Source organism: Taudactylus pleione, unplaced genomic scaffold (assembly GCF_031769625.1).
Source record: "Taudactylus pleione unplaced genomic scaffold, aTauple2 ptg000086l, whole genome shotgun sequence".
NCBI lineage: Eukaryota > Metazoa > Chordata > Amphibia > Anura > Myobatrachidae > Taudactylus > Taudactylus pleione.
Window position 1 is genome coordinate 23,006,791 of NW_028284488.1, and position 21,829 is coordinate 23,028,619.

Below are 21,829 nucleotides of genomic sequence, written 5' to 3' on the forward strand. Positions count from 1 at the left end.
TCTCTGTATCAGGAATCAACCATCTTCATTCACTGCAAGGATATTGCTATGAAAATGTTTATGTATGTTTGTACAGTGGCGTCACAAGGGGGTGCGGGCCGTACCCATGTGTCGGCCAGTAATAATGGGACTACGTGGGTTTGGATGCTGTGTGCGCGACAACGCTGCGCACACAGCATCCCTCCCAGGACCAGGTGACACTGCGGGGATGGACGCCACTGTGTATGTTTGTATGTACAGTATAATCAATACGTGACATTACTGTATGAAGCTGGAATCTCCACTCTGAATCCCATGAATAAAAGCTTGCGCTCGCTCCCTTCCCCAGGACTCTTCGTACTGACTGACAAAAAAAAATATTATACATATAATTGCTGGAGGGTGATGGTTATTTTATTTGATTTTGTACATTGAATTATTCACATACCAGAACTTGTGCAATACATGTTATTATTTAAGTATATTTATGGTAGTTTCAAAGATCGTCCCTTTGGCTTTTCACAGAGTATTTTGGAGCCAGCTCCTTAATAAGCTGCACATAGTCGGTTTTCTCTATACATGCGATGCATGCTTCTCCCCATTTATCCAGTATCTTCCTCAGGTCTGCCACCTTCATCTTTGCCAGGTCCATGGAATTTACATCAAATTCCTTCTCTGTGTGACAAATTGTAAGAGTGCAGAAAAACAGACTTTAGCGTAATGGATACAAAAATACATGGTACATGTATGACACACACTGGATAAATTAGCATAACAAATATTGTTAATACACAAATTGATTTTATTTGATTGCCCTAGTCACAAATACATATAAGTTCCCAAACCATGGGCCGAGCCGGGCCGGCAGAACTCTGTAAGTGTGGTAAGCAAGGCCCCCCTCAGAAGTGTTGGAAATGCGTGTGTACAGGTGCGGTGGTATAGCAGAGCTATTTACACACCAGCAGAATGCCTTATTACTACAGACAGCCCATTTGCTTAACCAGTAAGATGGTTTACTGGCAGATATGTGATGTACAGCTGCACTCACTGTGATACACTGATTAGGATGGAATGAAGCTTGAGCAGAGTAGCGTGTAATAGAGCTCCCCAGCAGGTGACTGTTTATAGCTTGGGGGTAGCGGTGCAGGATGCTGTAATTTGGGTAATAACATCGGGTGTCTTAGAGCTAAGTAGGAGACGTCCATCTCCCACTGTGTCACTCTCACAGTAACAACATGGTGCCGCGCATGTGCAGTACTAGGGCCGGTGGCCATCTTAATTAGGGATTTGAAGTCTTCCTGTAGGAACCTAACCATAGAGTCTGCGCAGTAGCGCACTCTCATATTAACAAGCGTAGGGAAGCATACTGTTCTGGCCAATCAGGCGGTAATTTAAAAATCTGTCTGGACTCTGGAGTCCGGTGGTAATCCAGTCCTGTCCAGGATCTGTTGCAGCAACTGCCCATTAAAGTTCATGTCTCATGATATTTAACTGGAGTAGTCGGATTTCTGGAGGATCATAGGACCAGCTAGCGTGGCATGTGTTTTTATCTACAGACGAGATCCAGTAAGTGATGAATGGGTTTGTGGGCCATGGTCTAGGTTCAAGGAGAAGACCCTCAGGCAATACCACTCTATACTCTCGCTGGACCTTTATAGACAAACCCAAACAAGGATTGCAGCTCCATCTTCCGCATGGACTCAAAGCTGCTCAATAGGAGATCCGGGTCAATCTACTTACCTAGCTACCGCATGGATCAATGTAACAGGTAACATTTCAGGTTTATATTTTGGGGAGGGGGGCTACACACACCAGCACCGGCCCTGGCTGTGCATTTCATATGACTAATGTATTTAGGAGTTACCTGTGCTATGTACTTCAATGGCTTTAAAATTGGAACTGGAAAATATTTTAGGAGAAGGTTTAAAAAGAAAAAATCCTTAAAGCAAAGACGGTATTTATAAAACACTTTTGCAACATACTTCTTAATCATGGTAGGTATTACATAAAAATGTACTGAAATGTGCCATTTTATATGTGAGCTGCTAATAAATAAGTGCTGGCAAAATTACTTGACCCTCTATCACCACCTTTTGACTACAAGTGGTACCGCAGCGACTGTTTGTCTCTAGGTGCTGTATAGAGGCAATGTCATGTTGTGAGGAGGGGAGTGGAGGCAAACACTAAGTCACAGGCTGTGAGATAGATAATGGAAAGAGCAGGGTTCTGTTCTATGGTGTCAAATGGTACTCTTTATAAATCCATTTGTAAAGTACTGCATGCACCCCCTTTATTTCAGGATGTACAGAACAAAGTAAAGACAAGGCTAATAATACCTGGTTATAAACAGTATATAATCTCATTTTCAGAAAGATCCATATCCTGTATATGATTTCATACGGTGTTCAGTATATCAGTAATATGTATTTCATAACTGCAAGTCACATGGCCACACAACAAGCACAGCTGGCTGGAAAACAATCTGAGCTCACATGGAAGATTGTATATAACCAATGACAATACTAAGTAACTTTCTTCTTCGTTTTATGTTTTATGTGTGTAAACATTTAGGGGTATACCTCAAAATTTACAGCGGCACTTTTCACACCGGGCTTTGCACTTAATATTATTGCCGTTTTATATTTCAAGGTCAAATCTGCTGAGCTTTTGCTTTTTACATATACCCAGGGCTATTTTTCTGGAAAAATAGGTTCAGGAACTGTGTGGGTGGAGCTAGAAAAAAAAACATTATATATATTATATATACATATATACAGTATGTAGAAAAGAAGGCACTCAAAAGGGAACTTATCTTATGGAAAATAATTTTTTGCCAAGGACATTATGTCATAGTTAATGAGAGGTTCAGGAACTGAAGGCCTGATTCAGAGCCGGAAGCTCTTTCAGAGCGCTCGCTCTGAATCAGTGCCCTCCTCCTTTTTTTAGAGCGGCCTCCTGGCCGCTCGCATAGCTGTGGGTGACCACCCGCAGCTATAGCGAGCAGCCAAAAAGATGGTCGCGATGGTCAAGACCATCGGGCTTGCGACGAGACCCTTGTGGTAGGGTCTCGTTGCCGCAAGCCCTGGAGTGCTTTTGGTTCTATCAGAGCCAAAAGCACTCCCACTGACATCACTTGTGATGTCAGTGGGGCCGGCCCCAGACGGTAGGCGTTCCCATGGGAACGCCTCCATCTGGGCAGCAACGGCCACGGCACGCCCACCAAAGGGCGCGTGCTGTCACTCACCAACGACAGCACGCCCCCTTTGTAGCGAGCTTGGCCGTCGCTATCCGTGTCAAGTATATAATTTAAGTGGATACTACACACTTGTATGGTGCATATGATTCATATTTGCCTACTTTAAGAAACTTCTTTCCAGGAGAAGCAGGTGTCAACTTTGGAGGCGGGGATAGACTAATTGCATCATTAGGCATCGCCCTCTCCTGCAGACAATAACGGCTCCTTGAAAAGGGGGTGAGGCAAGTATAATAAAATTGCATCATTTTGGCCTCTCTTTACAAACCGTGATTACCGGTATTGTCCCCCCCAGTGGGCAGAATGAGGGAGGACTGCCTACTCTTCTGGGAGCCTGGGGCATTTCTTGAAAGATTTGGAGTCTCCTTCAGGTACAGTATGTATGATATGATTCCACACCAGACTGGTCACTAATAACATTGTGAACAATGATTTCAAGCTGGCATGTCTGCATTTTTCAATATATTTGTTTTAAATCTGTAACTGGTTTATAAATGTCACCACTGTGTGTTTGACTATAAGGCAATCTGATCATAGAAAATAATTTTGCTATGAATTTTCAGGAATGCAGTAGGGTAAGGGAGAGTACTGTGCAGTTTGGGAACATACATTCTTATAATAGCTTGTACTGCAATAATGCCCTTCTTATACAATACATACCATATCTCAGTTCACAGATCTGCAGGTCTATCCTCTTTAATTTCTCACAGATTTTGTATGCTGGAACATGTGCACTCATGGGACGAGTAACTTCACTTATAATTTTGGTAGCTGCATCACTTGTGGCCCCTAAATAATAACACTTGCAAAATACAGGTTTGTATTAAAGATACAGAACTTTTATTATGAAAAACCGTCAATGAAATCAGTAAATCGTTCATTATGGTATATTAATAATTTTGATAGCCAGGTGAGGACTGGCCACCTGTAATTCAGATCGATGTGGTCAATGGTTTATACCCCCATTAAAAATCAAATTTATACCTCCAACATTCTGCAACAAATGCTTCACATATTCAAGCTTTTTTTTACTTCAGTCAGGTACATGTTGCTCATACCTTAGGCACAGTTGATGTAAAGGTTAGCATTATTGCTTCACAGCATTGAACTCTTGGGTTCATTTCCAACCATGGCCCTAACTTTGTGGAGTTTGTATACTCTCCCCAAGCTTGCAGGGGCTCCTCTGGATGCTCCGATTACCTCACACAATCCAAACATATACTTGAAATAAAAATATTATGAACTGCGCTAGATCAATCTGATTAGCCAAAAGAAAATTGTACAGATATTTAGTAGCCTGCTGTGATTCCCCACTATTGTGCTGCCACTTATTGAAGGGACCCAGCAAAGGAAGTGCATCTATTCCGCTTACCTTCTTCACCTCAAGCGGCAAGAGGGATTAACCTCTAAACTTAGCATCATACTACCAACCAAGAGACACCCCGTAACAGCGGGAGCTCTGATTCTATATATGTGACTACCCTGCAACACCACTTTCCACAAGGGTAGAGACGGCGGTCTCATCAAAGGTGCATGCCCGGAGACGCCGGGGATCACTACAAATTCTGGAGCTAGCCACAGTGGAGAACGGATCAGGGACACCCACATACATGCTGCAAGGGTAAGCAGCTTTATACAAATACAGCTACAAGTGGCATCTTTCTAACTACGTGGAGCAAACATTTATTCGTTGCAGAGATACTGTTACCACCTTGAGGAATTATTCAGTTCACTCAGTGGATTTTTTATAGAACTTTTATTTAATAGGACTGTGAAACAGACTTTTTAAGAAGATTTATGGGAGACATAAATATACACAACAATTTTTTTCACTATTCATGGGACATTGAAAATGTGCCCCCTCTTTTTGTCTCCTTTCCTTTTTTCTATTATTGGATAAAAGATATATGTTTTTCATTATTTCTCATTATTAATATATATATATTTTTTTTATACATGTGATATTTATTGTCCAATTGTCTCATGTTGAGGATGTCTCATATATTGGAATCTATATAACAGAGTTGTGCTATCAATGGATATGTTTTAATAAATTAAATTTACTATATATCTGTACAATTTTTCTTTTGGCTAATCAGATTGATCTAGCACAGTTCATAACATTTTTATTTCATTACCCTTAAAGTTTTTGGAACTTCAGAGTTCCTTAATTGAACAGCTGCTGAACCGATCGTGGTTAGTAATTTTTCTCCAAGCTATATACAGTGGTAAAAGCGCCAACTGGTTTTGTTTTTTTTGTCTTCAAAAATATACTTGTAGGTTAATTTGCTCCTGACAAAAAATTAACCCTAGAGTGTATGTGTGTGTATATGTGGATGCCCAAATATTGTCTGTAAAAGCACTGCAAATACACTATATAACTAACTGTTCATAAATTAAAAATACACTGTAGAAAGAGATGGGTTATATTGCCACACACATTGCATTGGTGTTAAATTACCAGGTTAGTGTGCAATTTTCTTTGTGGCCAACCTGCTCTTATCCAATTGGTCATGACACAACACACAATTCAAGCACAGGTACAGGGTGCAGGATGTATCCAAAGCAATGGCAGGGCTGCCATCAGAAATTGTAGGGCCTGGGACTGACAAAATTGGCAGCCCCCCCTTCCACCGCTACCTTATTCATACAAGGAAAAATTGGGGGGCAAAAATGATCAAACCTGCCAGTGTGCTTTATACAGTCCCCACTGCTGGCCGGCCACTTGTGCAAGTTACACCAGCTTCCTGGTCCCGCTGACTCATGGCTTACGTTTTACCTTCTTGAAGAAGGCTCCTTCTGGCTTCCTGGTCTGGCTTATTGGCGCTGCTCCTCACGTGCCGTAGCTCCTCTCCAGTCTAGCAGCGCGGAGTGACGTCGCATGTACCAACTCAAACAGAAAACTTTATTGAACAAGTGGGTGGGCAAGCGGGGGCAGGAATGGGGGCAGGTGGGTCCTCTGTGACTGTCAATCAGGTAGTAAGAGGCTCAGAGCGGCATGCTGGGTCAGAGCGGGCACCCCTTTCACTTAAAGTTTCTGCCAAGTGCCCGGGCCTCCAGTCCCGGCAGTCTCCCCCCCCCTGATAGCGGTCCAGATAATAATACAATTGTATCAGCACTGGGTGGTAAGAGAGGAAGTGTTAAGGAACTGGAAAATTTTTTATAAAATAAATAATATGTTATAAGAGCTTATCTCATAAATATGAATCTAGTTTCTAAATGTTATGAAGTCCATTACTGCTTTTGAAGTGTGTTATGTATATAATTTTAATGTACTTTTCAAATAAAAGCTCCTAATCATTTTTTGCTTTACTGAATATTGTTATACTATCAGGTAATATGTCTATATATAATTGTATTTCCTTTTTCTAACTTAAATGCTAAGAACTTTTTATTGTCCCTTTATTGTATTTTGTAGTACAATATGTCTTGTTAGTTTATCTTCCGTATTTGCAGATTTTGTTTCCATTATTTAGCAATCTGTTTTTTTTCATAGCAGAATGCAAAGTTTGCATATTCCACTACTGATCAATATGCTTTGTACAGGAGTTTCGTCCATTGGCCATGTGTTCTTTGATCTGCAATCTTCCACATATTTCTGTTTCAAATACAAACTTGTTGATTCTTACCAGGCGATTTTCCTTTCCTGTAGCATCTCTGCATGTGTCGATTAATTCTCTCTCTATGGCAGCTGGAGTAAAGTCAATATTTCTTTCTACTAAAGATTGGTAAAATCTGTGCAGATATTCCTTACAGACTGAAAAAATAGGGACAAAAGAAATGTATTCATTTTAAGAAATTCATATTTTTGGAGCAATATTCTTACACTAACTAGAGTATTTCCACCAAAATTCCTAATTGAATTACTGCATTATTATTTATTACAAGACACCTTGCTTTACATAGTTACACAATGATGGTTATCACATTTAATAAATGAATGCCATTACTATGCAATGTAAAAACAGAGAGTTTAGAGGCATGTAACATTAGTAAAAAAAAAGCAAATGGAAAAAGCTCCTTATAAATATCATAATATATAGTCCCTTTGGCATAACTCTAGGTTTGAGAGATGGGCCTCCATTGGGAGGGAGGGGGGAGGGGCTGCATCTAACCCTACTTCTTTTGTGTCACTACTGTATGTACACTGTATGTTGTTTTTATTTACTACACACATTATTATGTGTAAGTTATTTAACTTGTGCACCCTGTTATGCCTCACTACTATATTGAAACACAGTAGTTTGTGTTTTTACTTTTGTATACAATTTGCTAAAATGGATTAAATATCTTTAAATTATAAAGAAAATAATTAATGGGTGTTTTATCTATGAAGTAGAAAAGGCAGGGGGGTTTAACCCCCTTTTGTTCCTCAGCACACTGAATTATACTTGCAACAATATATGAACATTATGGTAATAGAACTTCAGAGATATTGGTTGCATGCATTTGCAAATACATGGGAAGCTGCTAGGCCACGTCACGGCTTCTCTGTCACTAGCAGTCCTTAACACTAATGGGTTCACATCCGGGGCGCAGTGCTATGAAGCCTGACACTGGGGATTCAGATTAGCTGGGGCAGGAGCAGGATGGGTGCACGGTATGCATTTATGATGCCGGCGGTCACTATGCGACCGCCGGCATCTCCACTACAGAATCCCGGCGAGGGTTAATTAACCTATACTGGGAGACCGGTGCCCGGCATCCCGATCGAAGGGATTCCGAGCGTGGATAGCCGCGTGTTGGGGGGGAGGGTTAGGTTTAGGGTTCCGGGGGGGACTTAGGGTTAGGCACCCCCCCGGGGGACTTAGGTTTCGATGGCGGGGAAAGGGGGAGTTAGGTTTAGGCACTTAGAGGGGGGATTAGGGTTAGGCACAGGGGGGGAGGTTAGGGTTAGGCACCCTAAAGAAGGGTTAGGGGGTAGTTTAGATTAGATAATACTTACCTTTCGCACGATCGGGATTTAGTTCCACATCGGGCTGGCGCTGACGGGATTTGAACGACCATGCGGCCGGTGGTGTAACATATGTATTCCTAGGTGCACATATAGGTCAGTGTCACATGCAGTTATAATTAGTAAATGGCAAATCTGTTTCCTCTGTTACAGCTGGAAGCTCTGCAGAGTCCTCCATGCATAAAGCTTTCTCACAGTTGATAAAAGTTCTTCCTGTTCACTACTGTATTAAAGGCAGGAGCTTCACAATGCAGTTTTTCTGGCTGGGTAGGCAATGCCTTATAATACACCTGTGTGTCACCCGCCCAACAGCATCCTGCATAAAAGGACTTGTAGAAGTATTAGAAGTTTAAGGTCCACATGGTTTTATCCACCTTCTGGAGAAGCTGTGTGTCTACTGTCACATGACAAGCATACATTATAAGCACAGATGCCAGCTGTGACTACAGGATACAACTTTATTAACCACTTAACTGGCGTGGTTGTATGGTATGTGAACGCAGCCAGCTGTGCTCCAAATGACAAGTTGCGACTGCACTGCCCTGCTGTGTTTTTGAAGAGCAAATTTGTTCTAGACATGTGCAGAACGGATCTCCTCTGGCTCCCCGGACTCTCCTGCTGACCCGGCAATTTCTGATCGGTTTTGCTGGAAAAACACATTGGTTAAGTGGTTAAAATAATTTGGGGTGGGGGGCGGGGCTTGGACGCCATACTGAGACAGCAAGATCCCGGAGCTCCGTGCACGGACCCTCTCAATTGCCGTTACCGCTGCCCTTACATGCTGCTCCTGCCTGCATTGAACACCTCGCGGCCCCTGATCCATTGTGAACCACCGGCTGCCTACACAACGGCCTCCGGGAAGTGTCCTGACGATCGGACCTCTCCCGGGCTCCCAGCCGCCATTGCTCCCAAGCACAAGTGTCCCTGCATAAGCTTGAAGCGCTGGACCACTTGCACGCTATAACACCGGGCTACTCACCCTACAAGCTGCTGAGTTCTCCCTCCTTGCCGGGTGGAAGGCTCTGTGCTGAAGGGGCACATTTTGTCTTCAGCCCGTCACAGGAGACACCAGCGGCCATCTTGGAGAGCACACAATGGACCTGAAGTAATACAGCTTGCCTGCTCCAGCTACCAAGGCAAGCATCTCTAAATAATTATTCCCCACTTCTACTCCCCCTTCTACACGTATCACAAAACAAGAGTAAAGGTAGCAGAGACTCCCCACAGCACTCCCTGAGATACCATTACCCCCCTTTGGGATCATCTAATCTCTGGGTCAGAGTTTTCTAACTAGGAATCTGTCATTAATGGCTGGATTGCTGATGTAATTTTAAATGGGAAGGTTCCCTGCTTTCAATTTCTTAGATCATCAATGATGACACATTATTTCATGTGACAAACATCACAAGATATCGGATTATTTGGATGACTTAAACCGTAAAGTGTTCTATATTATTGGCTAGACAGTGATATCCTAAAGTCTTAAGTAACTGCAAAAACCACTACTGATACCTAGACCACTTGCTGTGATCTACCACCATCTAGTGGTAATGAAAAAAATCACAAACTTCTACACCTGCTCAAACTCCACGTACACGTGCAGGGAAAAAAGTGGTCGACACTACATCTCTTATCTCTACTGATTTACTTCCAAGTTCTTCCGGATCTGTACACCAAGCTAAAACTATGTCTGCTATGGATACTAATAAATCACTTACCTATGAAGATGTGGTTGGAGCCATAAAAGACACTATTACCCCCATAATGGAGTCGCAGACTAATACATTTCCCGCCGCAATTAAAGATCCGAGAGAACATCTAAACTCTACAGACCTCCAAGTAGTTACTAACCAGCATAAAATTGAAGAGCATGAACAAGCTATTTTTGAATTACAACAATTGGACCAGGAGCGGAAAACTACACTTCATCTCTTAAATAAAGTAGACGACTTGGAAAATCATTCTCGGAGGAATAATCTCCGTATAGTAGGCCTCCCAGAACAAATAAAGGGCCCGGAGATTCTCTCTTTTTTGCATAAAGATTTATTACAATTATTGGAACTATCCTCAGAATTACCTGACTTTGCAGTCGAAAGGGCACATAGGTTGGGTCCTTTTCGTGAGACCAAACGCCCTCGCACGGTTATTTTCAGATGTCTTAATTCGGACCATAAGTCAACAATATGGACTGCAGCTCATAAAAAATGCCTATTTCAGGATTCGGGTCCGAAGGACTTTACAAATGCTGCAGATGCGATGGCTTATCTGGAAGAGGCTGAATCCGCAGCTTCGTCTACCTGAACGGGCAACATATACAATTGTTTAGATGATGTGTATTATTACAACTTTATGCCCAGTCAAATATCTGTTTGCTTGGTTATTGATTAACCATTACAGTTACAATTTATTTAAATGCATTTAAATATATGTCCGATATTCTCTTACCCTTTTTTAAGCAGAATACTTCATATAGTTAGTTCTATCACAAACTATGGAAATTAATGTCTAGAAAATTATGGGTCTCATTCAGACCCGGTCGCAAGCGCCGATGCGCTCGCAACCGGGTCGATGGTCCCCACAGAGCTTGCGCACGACAGAGCCGCCTCCGTCGTGCGCATGTGCGAGACCCGGATAGCGACGGGCGCTCCGTCGCTAGGGGTCTCGTAGCAGACGGGGCGAGCTTTCGATGTTGAGTGACAGCTCGCCCCGTTTGCTGGGCGGGCCAGGGGCGTGCCTGGCCAAACGGAGGCGTTCCAGTCGGAACGCTTGCCAGTTGGGAACTTCCTGCTCAAACAGAGCAGGAAGTTACCTGGGGCTTACGAGTGCCCAGACCCAACCTTAGGGTCTGGTCGTAAGCCTCGATGGTCGCGATGGTGATGACCATCGTGACCATCACCCTGATCGCAAGCTAAGCTGTGGGTGGTAACCCACAGCTTAGCTTGCCACCAGGAGGCAGCACTTCAAAACAAGAAGTGCCCGCCCTCATTCAGAGTGAGTAACCTTTTCTTGCGATCGACTCTGAATGAGGGCCTATATTCTGGAAAGATTGACATTGTTTCTTAAAAGTTAATTTTTATGACATTAGACAATGATGTCACTATATAAGGTTTTATTATGCGGGGAATACTTCTCAGTATTCCATTATGTTAATCACTTTAGGTGGTTTATTTACAGTTTTCCAAATTACTATATTTACATTTGTTGGACTCACTAAGAGCCACTTGCTACTTTCTAATTTTGGTTCTCAACTGTTTTCTATATGTTTTTCTTTGAACTTTTCTTTCTTTTTTAGTTTCTTTATTTTCAAGAATTGTCTTGCAAAAATGTGTTACTTAATAAGCACTCTACACACAGTACCATTGGGAACAGGGACAAGTTATCCCTGTGATTATTATGTATGATCTTTTGGTTTTAAATACACGGAATACACTAGACATGAGTCAGGCAAAACTTTACCACCTATTCCATTACCATCTATTACTTATGTGTGATCTCAAAATTTGCTCTTGGAATGTAAATGGCATCAATTCTCCAGCCAAACGACGCAAAATTATTTCTTATCTAAATACACAAAAAGCTGATATTTCCTTTTTGCAGGAAACACATTTGACAGCCCTAGAACATGAGAAATTAGCAATGCTGGGACAAAAAGTAGTGATTTATGCGTCTTACAATTCTAAATCCTGAGGCGTTGCAATTCTAATAAGGAGAAATCTGCCATTTACCATTCTACACCAGCAATCAGACTCTGAGGGCCGATTTGTACTTTTAGTAATTAAGATATTTGAGTTAACTTATACACTGTGCAACATCTATGCCCCTACAATCTATGATAAACATTTCTTTATAGCCCTGGCTAATTTATTGAGTCCATACCTTGACTCCAATGTAATCTTGGGAGGTGATTTAAATATTGTAGCCTCTAGTTATATGGACCGTCAAACTGCGGCTTCTAATCCTGTTACAACACGCCGAATAGGTATTCATTATCTCCTTAGGCATCTCCAATTAGTTGACATTTGGCGATATCATCACCCAATAGATAAGGAATACTCTTTTTATACAGCTCCCCATTCTACGTTCACTAGAATTGACTATTTCCTCACTTCTTCCACATTAACTTTTAGAATACCGGAGTCTGGTATAGAGATGATAGGATTGTCGGACCATGCCCTCATATGAATTAAAGTGAATTCAAGGGTTCCACTAGGGGATTTTAGACAATGGCGCTTTCCCTCCTTTATGACCTCTTCTACTAAATTTAAGAACGTAATGCAAACTGCATGGGATGAATATCAGATGGCTAATTCCCAACATCAGCAGAATCCAACTCCATATTGGCAGGCAGCAAAGGCAGTAATAAGAGGTAGGATCCTCTCATTTGTGACACATAATAAAAAGCATCAGTCTGAACTAAGATCAGCACAACTAGAACTGATAAATGCATTTGAATTACTCCGGTATTCTTCATCCCCCCCTCCATAAATCCAAATTCAAGGAAAGTAAGTTGACATTTGACACCCTGATTCAGCAGATAGGAGATAAAAGAATACATAATAACAGATATCAATTTCATACTTATGGGAATAAGAACAGTAAACTTATATCTAATTTATTACGGGGCGATAGGACTGATTCGACTATATTGAAGTTGACTGATGAATCAGGCACGTCACATACTTCGGGCCCTGCCATTCTAGACACCCTACGGGATTTCTACACACAATTATATTCTCAAGACTACATAAATGCACAAAATAAACAAAACTTTTGGGACTCCATAACGCTTCCTAAACTAAAGGAAGATCAAAAGATATCCATAATCATCCCTATTACCGAAACTGAAGTGCTTTCAGTTATTAAGGGTCTTAAACCGGGCAAATCACCAGGCCCAGACGGCTTCACAGGGGAATTCTACAAATGCCTTAAGAATTCTGTAGTTCCACCATTAACCAACCTGTACAATTCCATATTAACAGGTAATACACCACCCTCCTATTTCAATGATGCTTTTATTAGAGTCCTCCCAAAACCTGATAAGGATCCCACATTGACCGCTTCCTATCGTCCCATATCCTTATTGAATGTGGACTACAAAATTTTTACTAAGATTGTTGCGGATCGGCTCAAGGAGGTGGTCCCTGCCTTACTACACCAGGATCAGACAGACTTTGAATGGGGACGCAGTGCTGTATCCAACATACATAAAGTGTTATCAGTATTACAACATCTTGAAGACTTCCAAATAAATGAGTCACAAATTTTAATTTCATTAGACGCTGAGAAAGCGTTCGATTTGGTGGTATGGGACCACCTGTATGAGACACTCCGCAATTTTGGTTTTCCCTTTCAATTTATAATGCTTATTCAAGCACTGAATAATTGTTCATCCTCGCGAATAGTAGCTAGTAATAATTATGTCTCACTCCCTATTCTTATACAACGTGGAACTAGACAGGGCTGCCCTTTATCCCCTCTCCTATTTGAACTGGTTCTAGAGCCCTTGGCAGTAGCTTTGAGATTGAATAGGGATTTTAAAGGTATTAAAGTGGGTACACTGGAGCTTAAGTTATCGCTGTATGCAGATGGCATGCTACTTTTCGTTTCACGTCCGTGTCTATCCATCCCTGCTATTTTACAACAAATTAACCTCTATAGCTCTTTTGCTGGCTATAAAATAAATATAACTAAATCAGAAATTCTGTTAACTAGACCTGATCAGCTAGCAGAATGCACAGCCTTAGATGAAGCTTTTCAGGTTGTGTCTAAAATATCTAGGCATTATCATAAAGTCATCAATTCGCCAAATCTATAATGCTAATTTTCATCCAATTATAACCAAACTCCTACAGAAACTACAGCATTGGATGTCACTACCACTTTCCTTATTAGGGAGAGCGGCGGTTATAAAAAATATTTTATTCCCTAAATTGATGTATCCGCTTCAAATACTACCCTTGTTTCTATCCAAAAATGACACTTCTAGATGTACAAAGGCATTTCAATGATTCCTATAGAACCATAAGAAACCTAGAATTGCTAGAAATAGGTTACTTCAACCTAAAAGTAAAGGGGGACTAGGCCTTCCGCATATCTTCACACACTTTTGCACGGCTGCCTTTAGATATGCCTCAGACTGGTGTCAAGGTCAAGCTAACTTTACAAATCAACTACTAGAAGAGGAACTTTTTAAACCTTATGCTCCGGCAGCATTGTTACATTTACCTCGTTCTAAATTGCCAAAAGGGATTCTTCAAAATGTATTATTTATGGACACATATAGGGCATGGTCTTTTATACATAAAAGTCTAGGTTCAAATTTCAGCAAAACCAAATTCATACCACTATGGGGTAACCCTGATTTTGTCCCCTCGCTCTCAAATTCTTTCTACCTGCTGTGGAAACGAAAGGGATTGGCAGCCATTTGGAACGTATTTGATCCTGGGGGCAATCTTTATTCTTTTCAGCAGCTTAGGGACCTGTACAATATTCCCAATTCACATTTTTACATGTATCTGCAAGTCAGGCACTATATCCAAAGTAAAGTGGATTTTGGTTCATATGACTTGCTCTTACATCATGACTCACTAACCCCTATTTACTCAATATTTACTCTAGCCTCTACTCACAAATTTAAACTAGGTTATTTGTATAATGATTTGTCGATACAAGATATCAATAAGTTATGGTATAATGTATGGTCCGCTTGGTCACAGGATTTTCCTGATTTTATATTTTCCAACAGAACCATGAAACAACTCCCATCGATCCTAAAGTGGCTAAAATCCGCTAAACTCCAAGAAATTCATATAAAATTTCATAACAGAGCCTATCTTTCCCAAGCGCAATGGAGCACAATTACCAACTCAGACCCTAAGTTTGCTTGTTGTCCAAAATGCTCCTCATCTTCTAGTACCTTTATTCACAATATATGGCAATGTTCTAAGATCAAGAAATTTTGGTATAAAATTCATAATTTTGTCCAACAGATTACAAAGAGCAATCTTCCCTTTTCTTGGGAAGCATTTATATTAGCTGATTTTTGTTTTATGGCTCCAAATCATGATGTAAGAGCAAGTCATATGAACCGAAATCCACTAATTAAAAATAAATTGTTGCCATTATTAACGACTATTATAACCCTGGCAAAAAAAACCTGATTTTACAGTATTGGCTATCAAAAGGAGTTCCGTCTTTAGAAATATTAAAATTTGAGTTGTTGAATAGATTATATTTTGATAGACACGCTGCTCTTTTTGATATTGAGAGGGGAGTCAAGACCTTTATCTTGAAATGGGAAATATATTTAGACTTTCTACCTACTACAACATCCGATAGTGTTATAAAAGTTTTTGACAACACTACTTGGTCTTTGATGAGACGAATATCTTGACAGTTAAAATCGGTATATGATATTACATTGTAGGATTTATTCCCACTGAGGAATAGCTAACAAAATTCATAATCATTGTATGTTTTTGATGATTGTAAGACGATTCATTCTATTTCTATTTTTTATTTTATTCTCATTACATTTTGTTTACTTATTATTTACTTTATTTTATTTATTTGTTTTATTGCATATTATTATTTTTGTTTTATTGTATATCTAGTTTATTAATTTTGAGTCTAATAGTATTTACTACTATAAATATGGTTTATATGTTTTTTTGGGGGGGTGTTTTAGACTCTTTCCCTCTCCCCATAAAAAGTAAAAAAGAAAAAATTCAGATACTCAATATTTCACAGAATGTATGCACTTTATTGCATGTATATGTTTTCTATGATGCAAGATATACATTTGTTGTAACATTTTATGCATGTATGTAATTAACTGAGTTTTGGATATAATAAAAAGATATTTAAAAAAAAAATTATTTGGGGTGCTCACTTTGCATTCTCGCATTTGACTGAAAAAAGTCCATGTATAGATATGGTTAGTGCAAAGTATGGACTCCTCTAAGACAGGTAATACTGTTTACAGTATGTAACTTTGGGCCAGATTTATCGAGTGATATTATTGTTATCACTAGTCACTAATCTTACATGGTGCTCCAACCAATCAGCTCCTAATTGAATATTACTAGTTGCTATATCTGCACCTAAAACTTGTTCATGGTCATTTTAATGCAACCACTCTGATAACTGGAAATATATAGTTTTTAGTTTTTTGGGGGGGAAGGTTTGAAACAAATGTGGAAACTAGACACCTTTTGATTTCATTAAGCCTAACTGTTACAATTATTTTCCAAGGATTAGATAGCAAAGCTCTCTCTGTACCTATTTAAATGTATTCAAATTCAGTGGAAGCTGAGATATGTTCTGCAATAGGGGCACAATAAACAGACTATATCATAGCACACAATTGCACAACAAAACAGATGAATAGAGGATGCAACATACAGGGGCTGAGCTGTGTGCAAATCCATTTTGTGAATGGACCTTGTGATTTTTTGCACTGTGCATGTATGTATGTATATGTATTAGGAAGCTGGGAAGGTTATGGCACCACCCAAATAAATACAGTGGTAGTAACATACAGTTTTAGCCACAGTATAAAATTATGATTAGGCGCAAATAAAATGTATCGTAAACAATGAATATATAAAAAGTGTTCATAATGTCCAGCAAAAAAACGCTTCCCCAATTGAATGATGGGTGGTTTGCTTGTCTTTCAATATGTTGATCAATGGTGCAACTTTAATGAAATCTGGAAATAGTGGAGAAAAGACATGCGCCTCGTAGTGTAATATTGTAATGGTGCATACACATGGTCAGATCTGTCAGATGAACGATTTTACCAATGATTTGAACGATTTCAGACTGAATTAAAATGAATGGAATTGTCCAAATCTGACTGCAAACACATCAGATGTCAGATATCGTTATCTGTCAAATGGGAACGCGCATCGTTCATCGTTGCAGGCACACGTCAGATTTTCTTTCACATATGAACGATTTTTAAAATCGTTATCATTCAGATCTGACAGAAAATCTGACTGTGTGTATGCACCATTACTGTATTTTGTATATATATATATATATATATAACTACTAGCTGGAGTACCCGGCGTTGCCCGGGATTTTAAAAATGTTTGTTTACACATCATCCTCCAACAAACCTCTCCTTAGCCAGGTCTCACGAAAAGTGTGACAAACTTCCCCATCCACAGTCCTAAGGTCTTTGACGGAAATAGGACCTGTAACTGTGTAAAGCAAGATAGAAGCATTCAAAATATGTCGGATGTACAGTGTAAACACGGCCAAGAGCTTCTGTTGCTCTGATACCAGGATGGCTGTGTACTTCCTGGTTGCTGGATCGCACTATGAAATGCACAGCAACTACTTCCAGTTCCTTGTGCAGCTGTTTCCGGCATTCAGGGTCTCCACGTTGTATAAGATTCATCCAATTGGTTTTACCCTTCAGGGGCTGACAAAGGAATGAACCGGAAGTAGCCTCTGTGCGTTCCATAGTGCGGTCCAGCAACCAAGGAGGTAGACGAAAAGTTTGGTCACCACTGTTGACACCATCTAGTTGTGGAAGTGTAAATAAAAATGTGTGCTGCAGAGCTGCGTTTTTGCATCCCAGTATAGTTGCCATCTTTATGGGCCTGACTGTAAATCAGATGGCTCTCTCCTCATGGATGCAGATATCAATATTTACTATATTCAGACTCATAACAAGCCTGGCTTAATATCAATAGTGGTTCCTCATTGCAGGATTGCTGTGTCAGCAGTGCAGGGGTGTTCTCAATGCAGGGTGCCGGCGATGACCTCAGTGCAGGTTTGCTGTGCTGGCAGTGCAGGGGTGTTCTCAATGCAGGGTGCCGGCGATGAAGGCAGTGCGGGGGTGCCAGCGGTGTCCTCAGTGCAGGTTTGCTGTGTTGGCAGTGCAAGGGTGTTCTCAATGCAGGGTGCTGGCGGTGTCGGCAGAGTGGGGGTGCCAGCGGTGTCCTCAGCGCATGTGTGCTGACAGTGTCGGCAGTGCAGGGGTGCTGGTGGTGTCCTCAGTGAGGGAGTGCCGGCAGTGTGGGGGTCGCTAAGGGTGTCCTGAGTATGTGGGGCAGCATTGCAGGGGTGCCGGCAGCAGTGGTGTCAGCAACAGGGGATGTTGCCAGTGGAGGTGCCGGCGGTGTCGGCAGCGGGGGCTGCCGGCGGTGTCAGGCAGCGAGGGATGGCGAGCGCCATCTTCTTTTGCTTCCTGTGTGCATATTAAATGGGATTAACGTTGATTGGCTGAGAGCCGTGACAGACGGCTCTCTCAGCCAATCAGCGTTAAGCCCGCTCAATACAAAACCTCGCGACCCGACAGCGGCATCGCAAGGTTTTGCCTCGGGTGAGGGATCTGGGGAAGGCAGGGAGATCCAAGCTTGGCTTGGATCGCCCCGGATCCCCAAAATTCGGGTGGGTTCGGTTCTCTGAAAACCGAACCTGCTCAACCCTAATAAATTCATACAGCATTTAAAAAGGTAAACTCCATGCGAGAGCCATAGTAAATGATGTTCAGAGATTTAGATTATATGCTACAGAATAAAATTCCATAATTACTTAGTATGTAGCAAAATGCATGTTATAAAATCAAATTATGAAATGAAACAAATAAAATTTTTATATTTTTATTATTGACCTTGTAGATGGCCCAAGAAGAATGGTGTCCAAATCTGCATCTAACAATAAACCAAACAGGACAATGCTTTTATTCTTTGGTGTTTTAGGTGTAGAACCATGAGAGATCTTGGCTTGTAAACTGTGAGCTAAATCCTTTTCTAATTCCATACCTAACCTGTAGAGGGCGAATGCTATGCAAAAATTGTGTTTTTTAATTATTTAAAAATGAACAGTAAATAATTTCGATTTAAAATTTTTTTAGTTGCCTCTGCCATGTTTTAATACGCTCGTACAGACTATAGCTTAATTGTGTACCAGAAATATGTGTTGTGATGCTGATCTGTCACTCAAGTGTCCTCTGGTGGATCTATAGTTGTCCTTATAGTCCTCTCTTTTGTCATTAATGACCAAGCATTTTTGTTTGTTCAATACGGTGATGTACAGCAATATAAAACAATGGGTCTGATTCAGAGACGGCTGGTAATGCAGCCACGGTCGCTCTCTCAATAGCGGTTGCGGGAATATGTAAATGCTAATCTCAGCCTTCCCTTTGTACTCCACCATGCACTGAGGTGTACGAGAGGTGAGACGCCCACTTTCAGGCTCTGAGGTCTGTGCACTTGTGATGGAGTTTGTACAGTAAATACATCAATATCGACGCAACATTGGTCACACCATGGATATTTGCAGTAGCCTAGTGTCTACTCTAGCTATTCTCCTCTAATCCAACTAAACATGACCTCTAAAGCATTGTATTTGCGATTGGGAATGCAGCACAGTTCCCAGACATGTCTGTCACAGTCCCATAACACCCCCATGAAACAGCCCCTTTTTGCGATCACTTTAGGTCATCTCCCAGTCTCCACCCTGATATGCCCAGGGATCACAAACCCCTTCTATAGTGTTAGCGATTCTGTACGCAATTGTGACACCATTGCTCAGATTGGTTTGCGCGTGCGCAGTAAGAGTCTTCTAGACTTTTCGCGCAGTAGCAAAACAACGCTCAACTGCGGAAATATTAGCACTGTGTCCACTTCTAAATCAGGCCCTATATGCACATGGACGTCTTCTCTAGCTATATAGGCAAACTCAATATCATGTTAGAGCATGGAAAATAGTGCTGCCATAATATTCCATACTATTACACGCAGATAATGCAGTTTACACCAGCACAGGGAGAACTTCCTTCATCTTTAAAACCTGCCACAGTAAGGTATATCATGGCACATTTGCTCACTGCCCCCTAACTTGAATGTAGTCTAACAATTGCTGGCAGGTTAGAAGCCAAACTAAGAACAAACCAGTAATCATCTAATTATCTTTGCACATTTCACCTTCACTACAAACAAACTATTTCATAATAGGGCACTTATTAATCGAACTGTTAGGCAAAGCCATTCCTTAACATTACAACATGGAAAACTGGGGTTGTAAAATCTTGTTAATAAACAGGAAACTCACAGTCCATGTAAGTCTGACGTCAATCTATATTTTATTGTAGGACTGCCACCTGTGGGACACATGTCACAGGGGTATATTTACTACTAAAGTGAGAGTTTTTAGAAGTGGAGATGTTGCCCATAGCAAACAATCAGATTATAGCTATTATCTTCTAGAAGGTGCTAGATAAATGTTAAGTAGAATCTGATTGGTTGCTATGGGCAACATCTCCACTTCTAAAAATCTGCACTTTAGTAAATATACCACACACTCTTATTTGCTAAATTTTTATAATATATTTGTTACATTTTTTATTTCAAGAAAAAACTATAACTGTGAGATGGTTTTCTAAATGATAGATCCTAATTAAAATTATTTAAATTTGTTGGAACAAATTTTGCATTGGTTTTAGTGCAAGAATATCCTAGTTATTTAAACCCTTCGTTGTTGATGGTTTCCTCACTCCTATGTTTTGTCCATTTTTTCATGTTTGAACTTGTTACATTCCAACATCAATATTTATGTGCAGTACCCATCCAAATTTTACTTTTTTTTTTTTTCCAGAAGTCTCTTTGCTATTTCAGAAAATATTTTTTTTTTGTCCCTTCTAACACGTCAAATAAAATGTAACCAAAATGGTCAAAAAGGTAAGTGAATTGAAAGCAGATGTGTAGATTTGTAATTTGCAGTACTTGCTTTGACATTAATCCACTTTTGCAAAACAGTAAAAATCAGGATACTATGCAGAGGATTTCATAATAAAAACTGCACTTCAATATGGTAATGCAATTGTTTTGTTTGTTTCTGCCACCTTAAATTACATGCATTTACAAAGTGGTGAAATAACACGGTAGTCCAGCAAGGCATACCATTTCTTTTAACTAGAACCTACCATATTAAATGAGGGAACCTCTGTTTTTATTTGACACAGAATGGGGAGATTTGGGCATTAGAATCCCTCCTCTCCCGTTTTAAAGTTAAATTTTTTTGTGTATGGTTTTACAGATTTGCGCTGACCTCCGTGTTTTGGTTTTAATTCATCATCCTGTTTTGGTTTTGACAAAATCACCCTCACATTGCCACACAGAAGTGGAAAGACAGGATGGCAGTTTAATAAACTCTAAAAATGTTTGTTGTCTGTTCAACAAGACAGTCACCAATGCCCCATACAGCGAATAATGCAAAGAAAAGATGTGCAAGATGTAATTGTCCTTGGGCCCTCCAACCCACCCTTATGTTGTATATTAAAAAGGAAATGCCCATTTTAACAAACCAATCACTTCAGTGACACGGACTGTCACTTTTGTGGCTGAAGTGGTTGGTCTGTTTGGGCACTCACAAAATAAAATACCAATGGGCTTTAGGAAGCTAACAGTGCTGTTAATGATCTCTATTTTACAGTGGCAATAGTCATCATTCTCTTCCTCCTCCTCATCCACATCAGTGTAAACATCATCTTCACACAATATTAACTGATCCCCGCTGGAATTCACTATTTACAGAAGTCTCTCTACTCTGATGTATTTGGTGGTAAAGTTCTTTTTGATGAATATTTTCTTTTCCACATTTTGAGGAAGTAGACTCCTATGCCAATT

General features: G+C 40.5%; 1 protein-coding gene across 1 annotated transcript in view; it reads right to left on the reverse strand.

The window, feature by feature from the left end:
- Positions 1-383: 383 nt before the first annotated feature.
- CDNF (cerebral dopamine neurotrophic factor) overlaps positions 384-21,829 on the reverse strand; it is a 28,919-nt gene continuing 7,473 nt past the window's right edge. The window contains exons 2-4 of the mRNA XM_088468783.1: positions 6,862-6,989; positions 3,893-4,034; positions 384-654 (exon numbers count right to left, since the gene is read on the reverse strand). Coding sequence (XP_088324909.1) covers positions 476-654; positions 3,893-4,034; positions 6,862-6,989 — 449 coding nt within the window. The 3' untranslated portion in view covers positions 384-475. The remainder of the gene's footprint in view (positions 655-3,892; positions 4,035-6,861; positions 6,990-21,829) is intronic.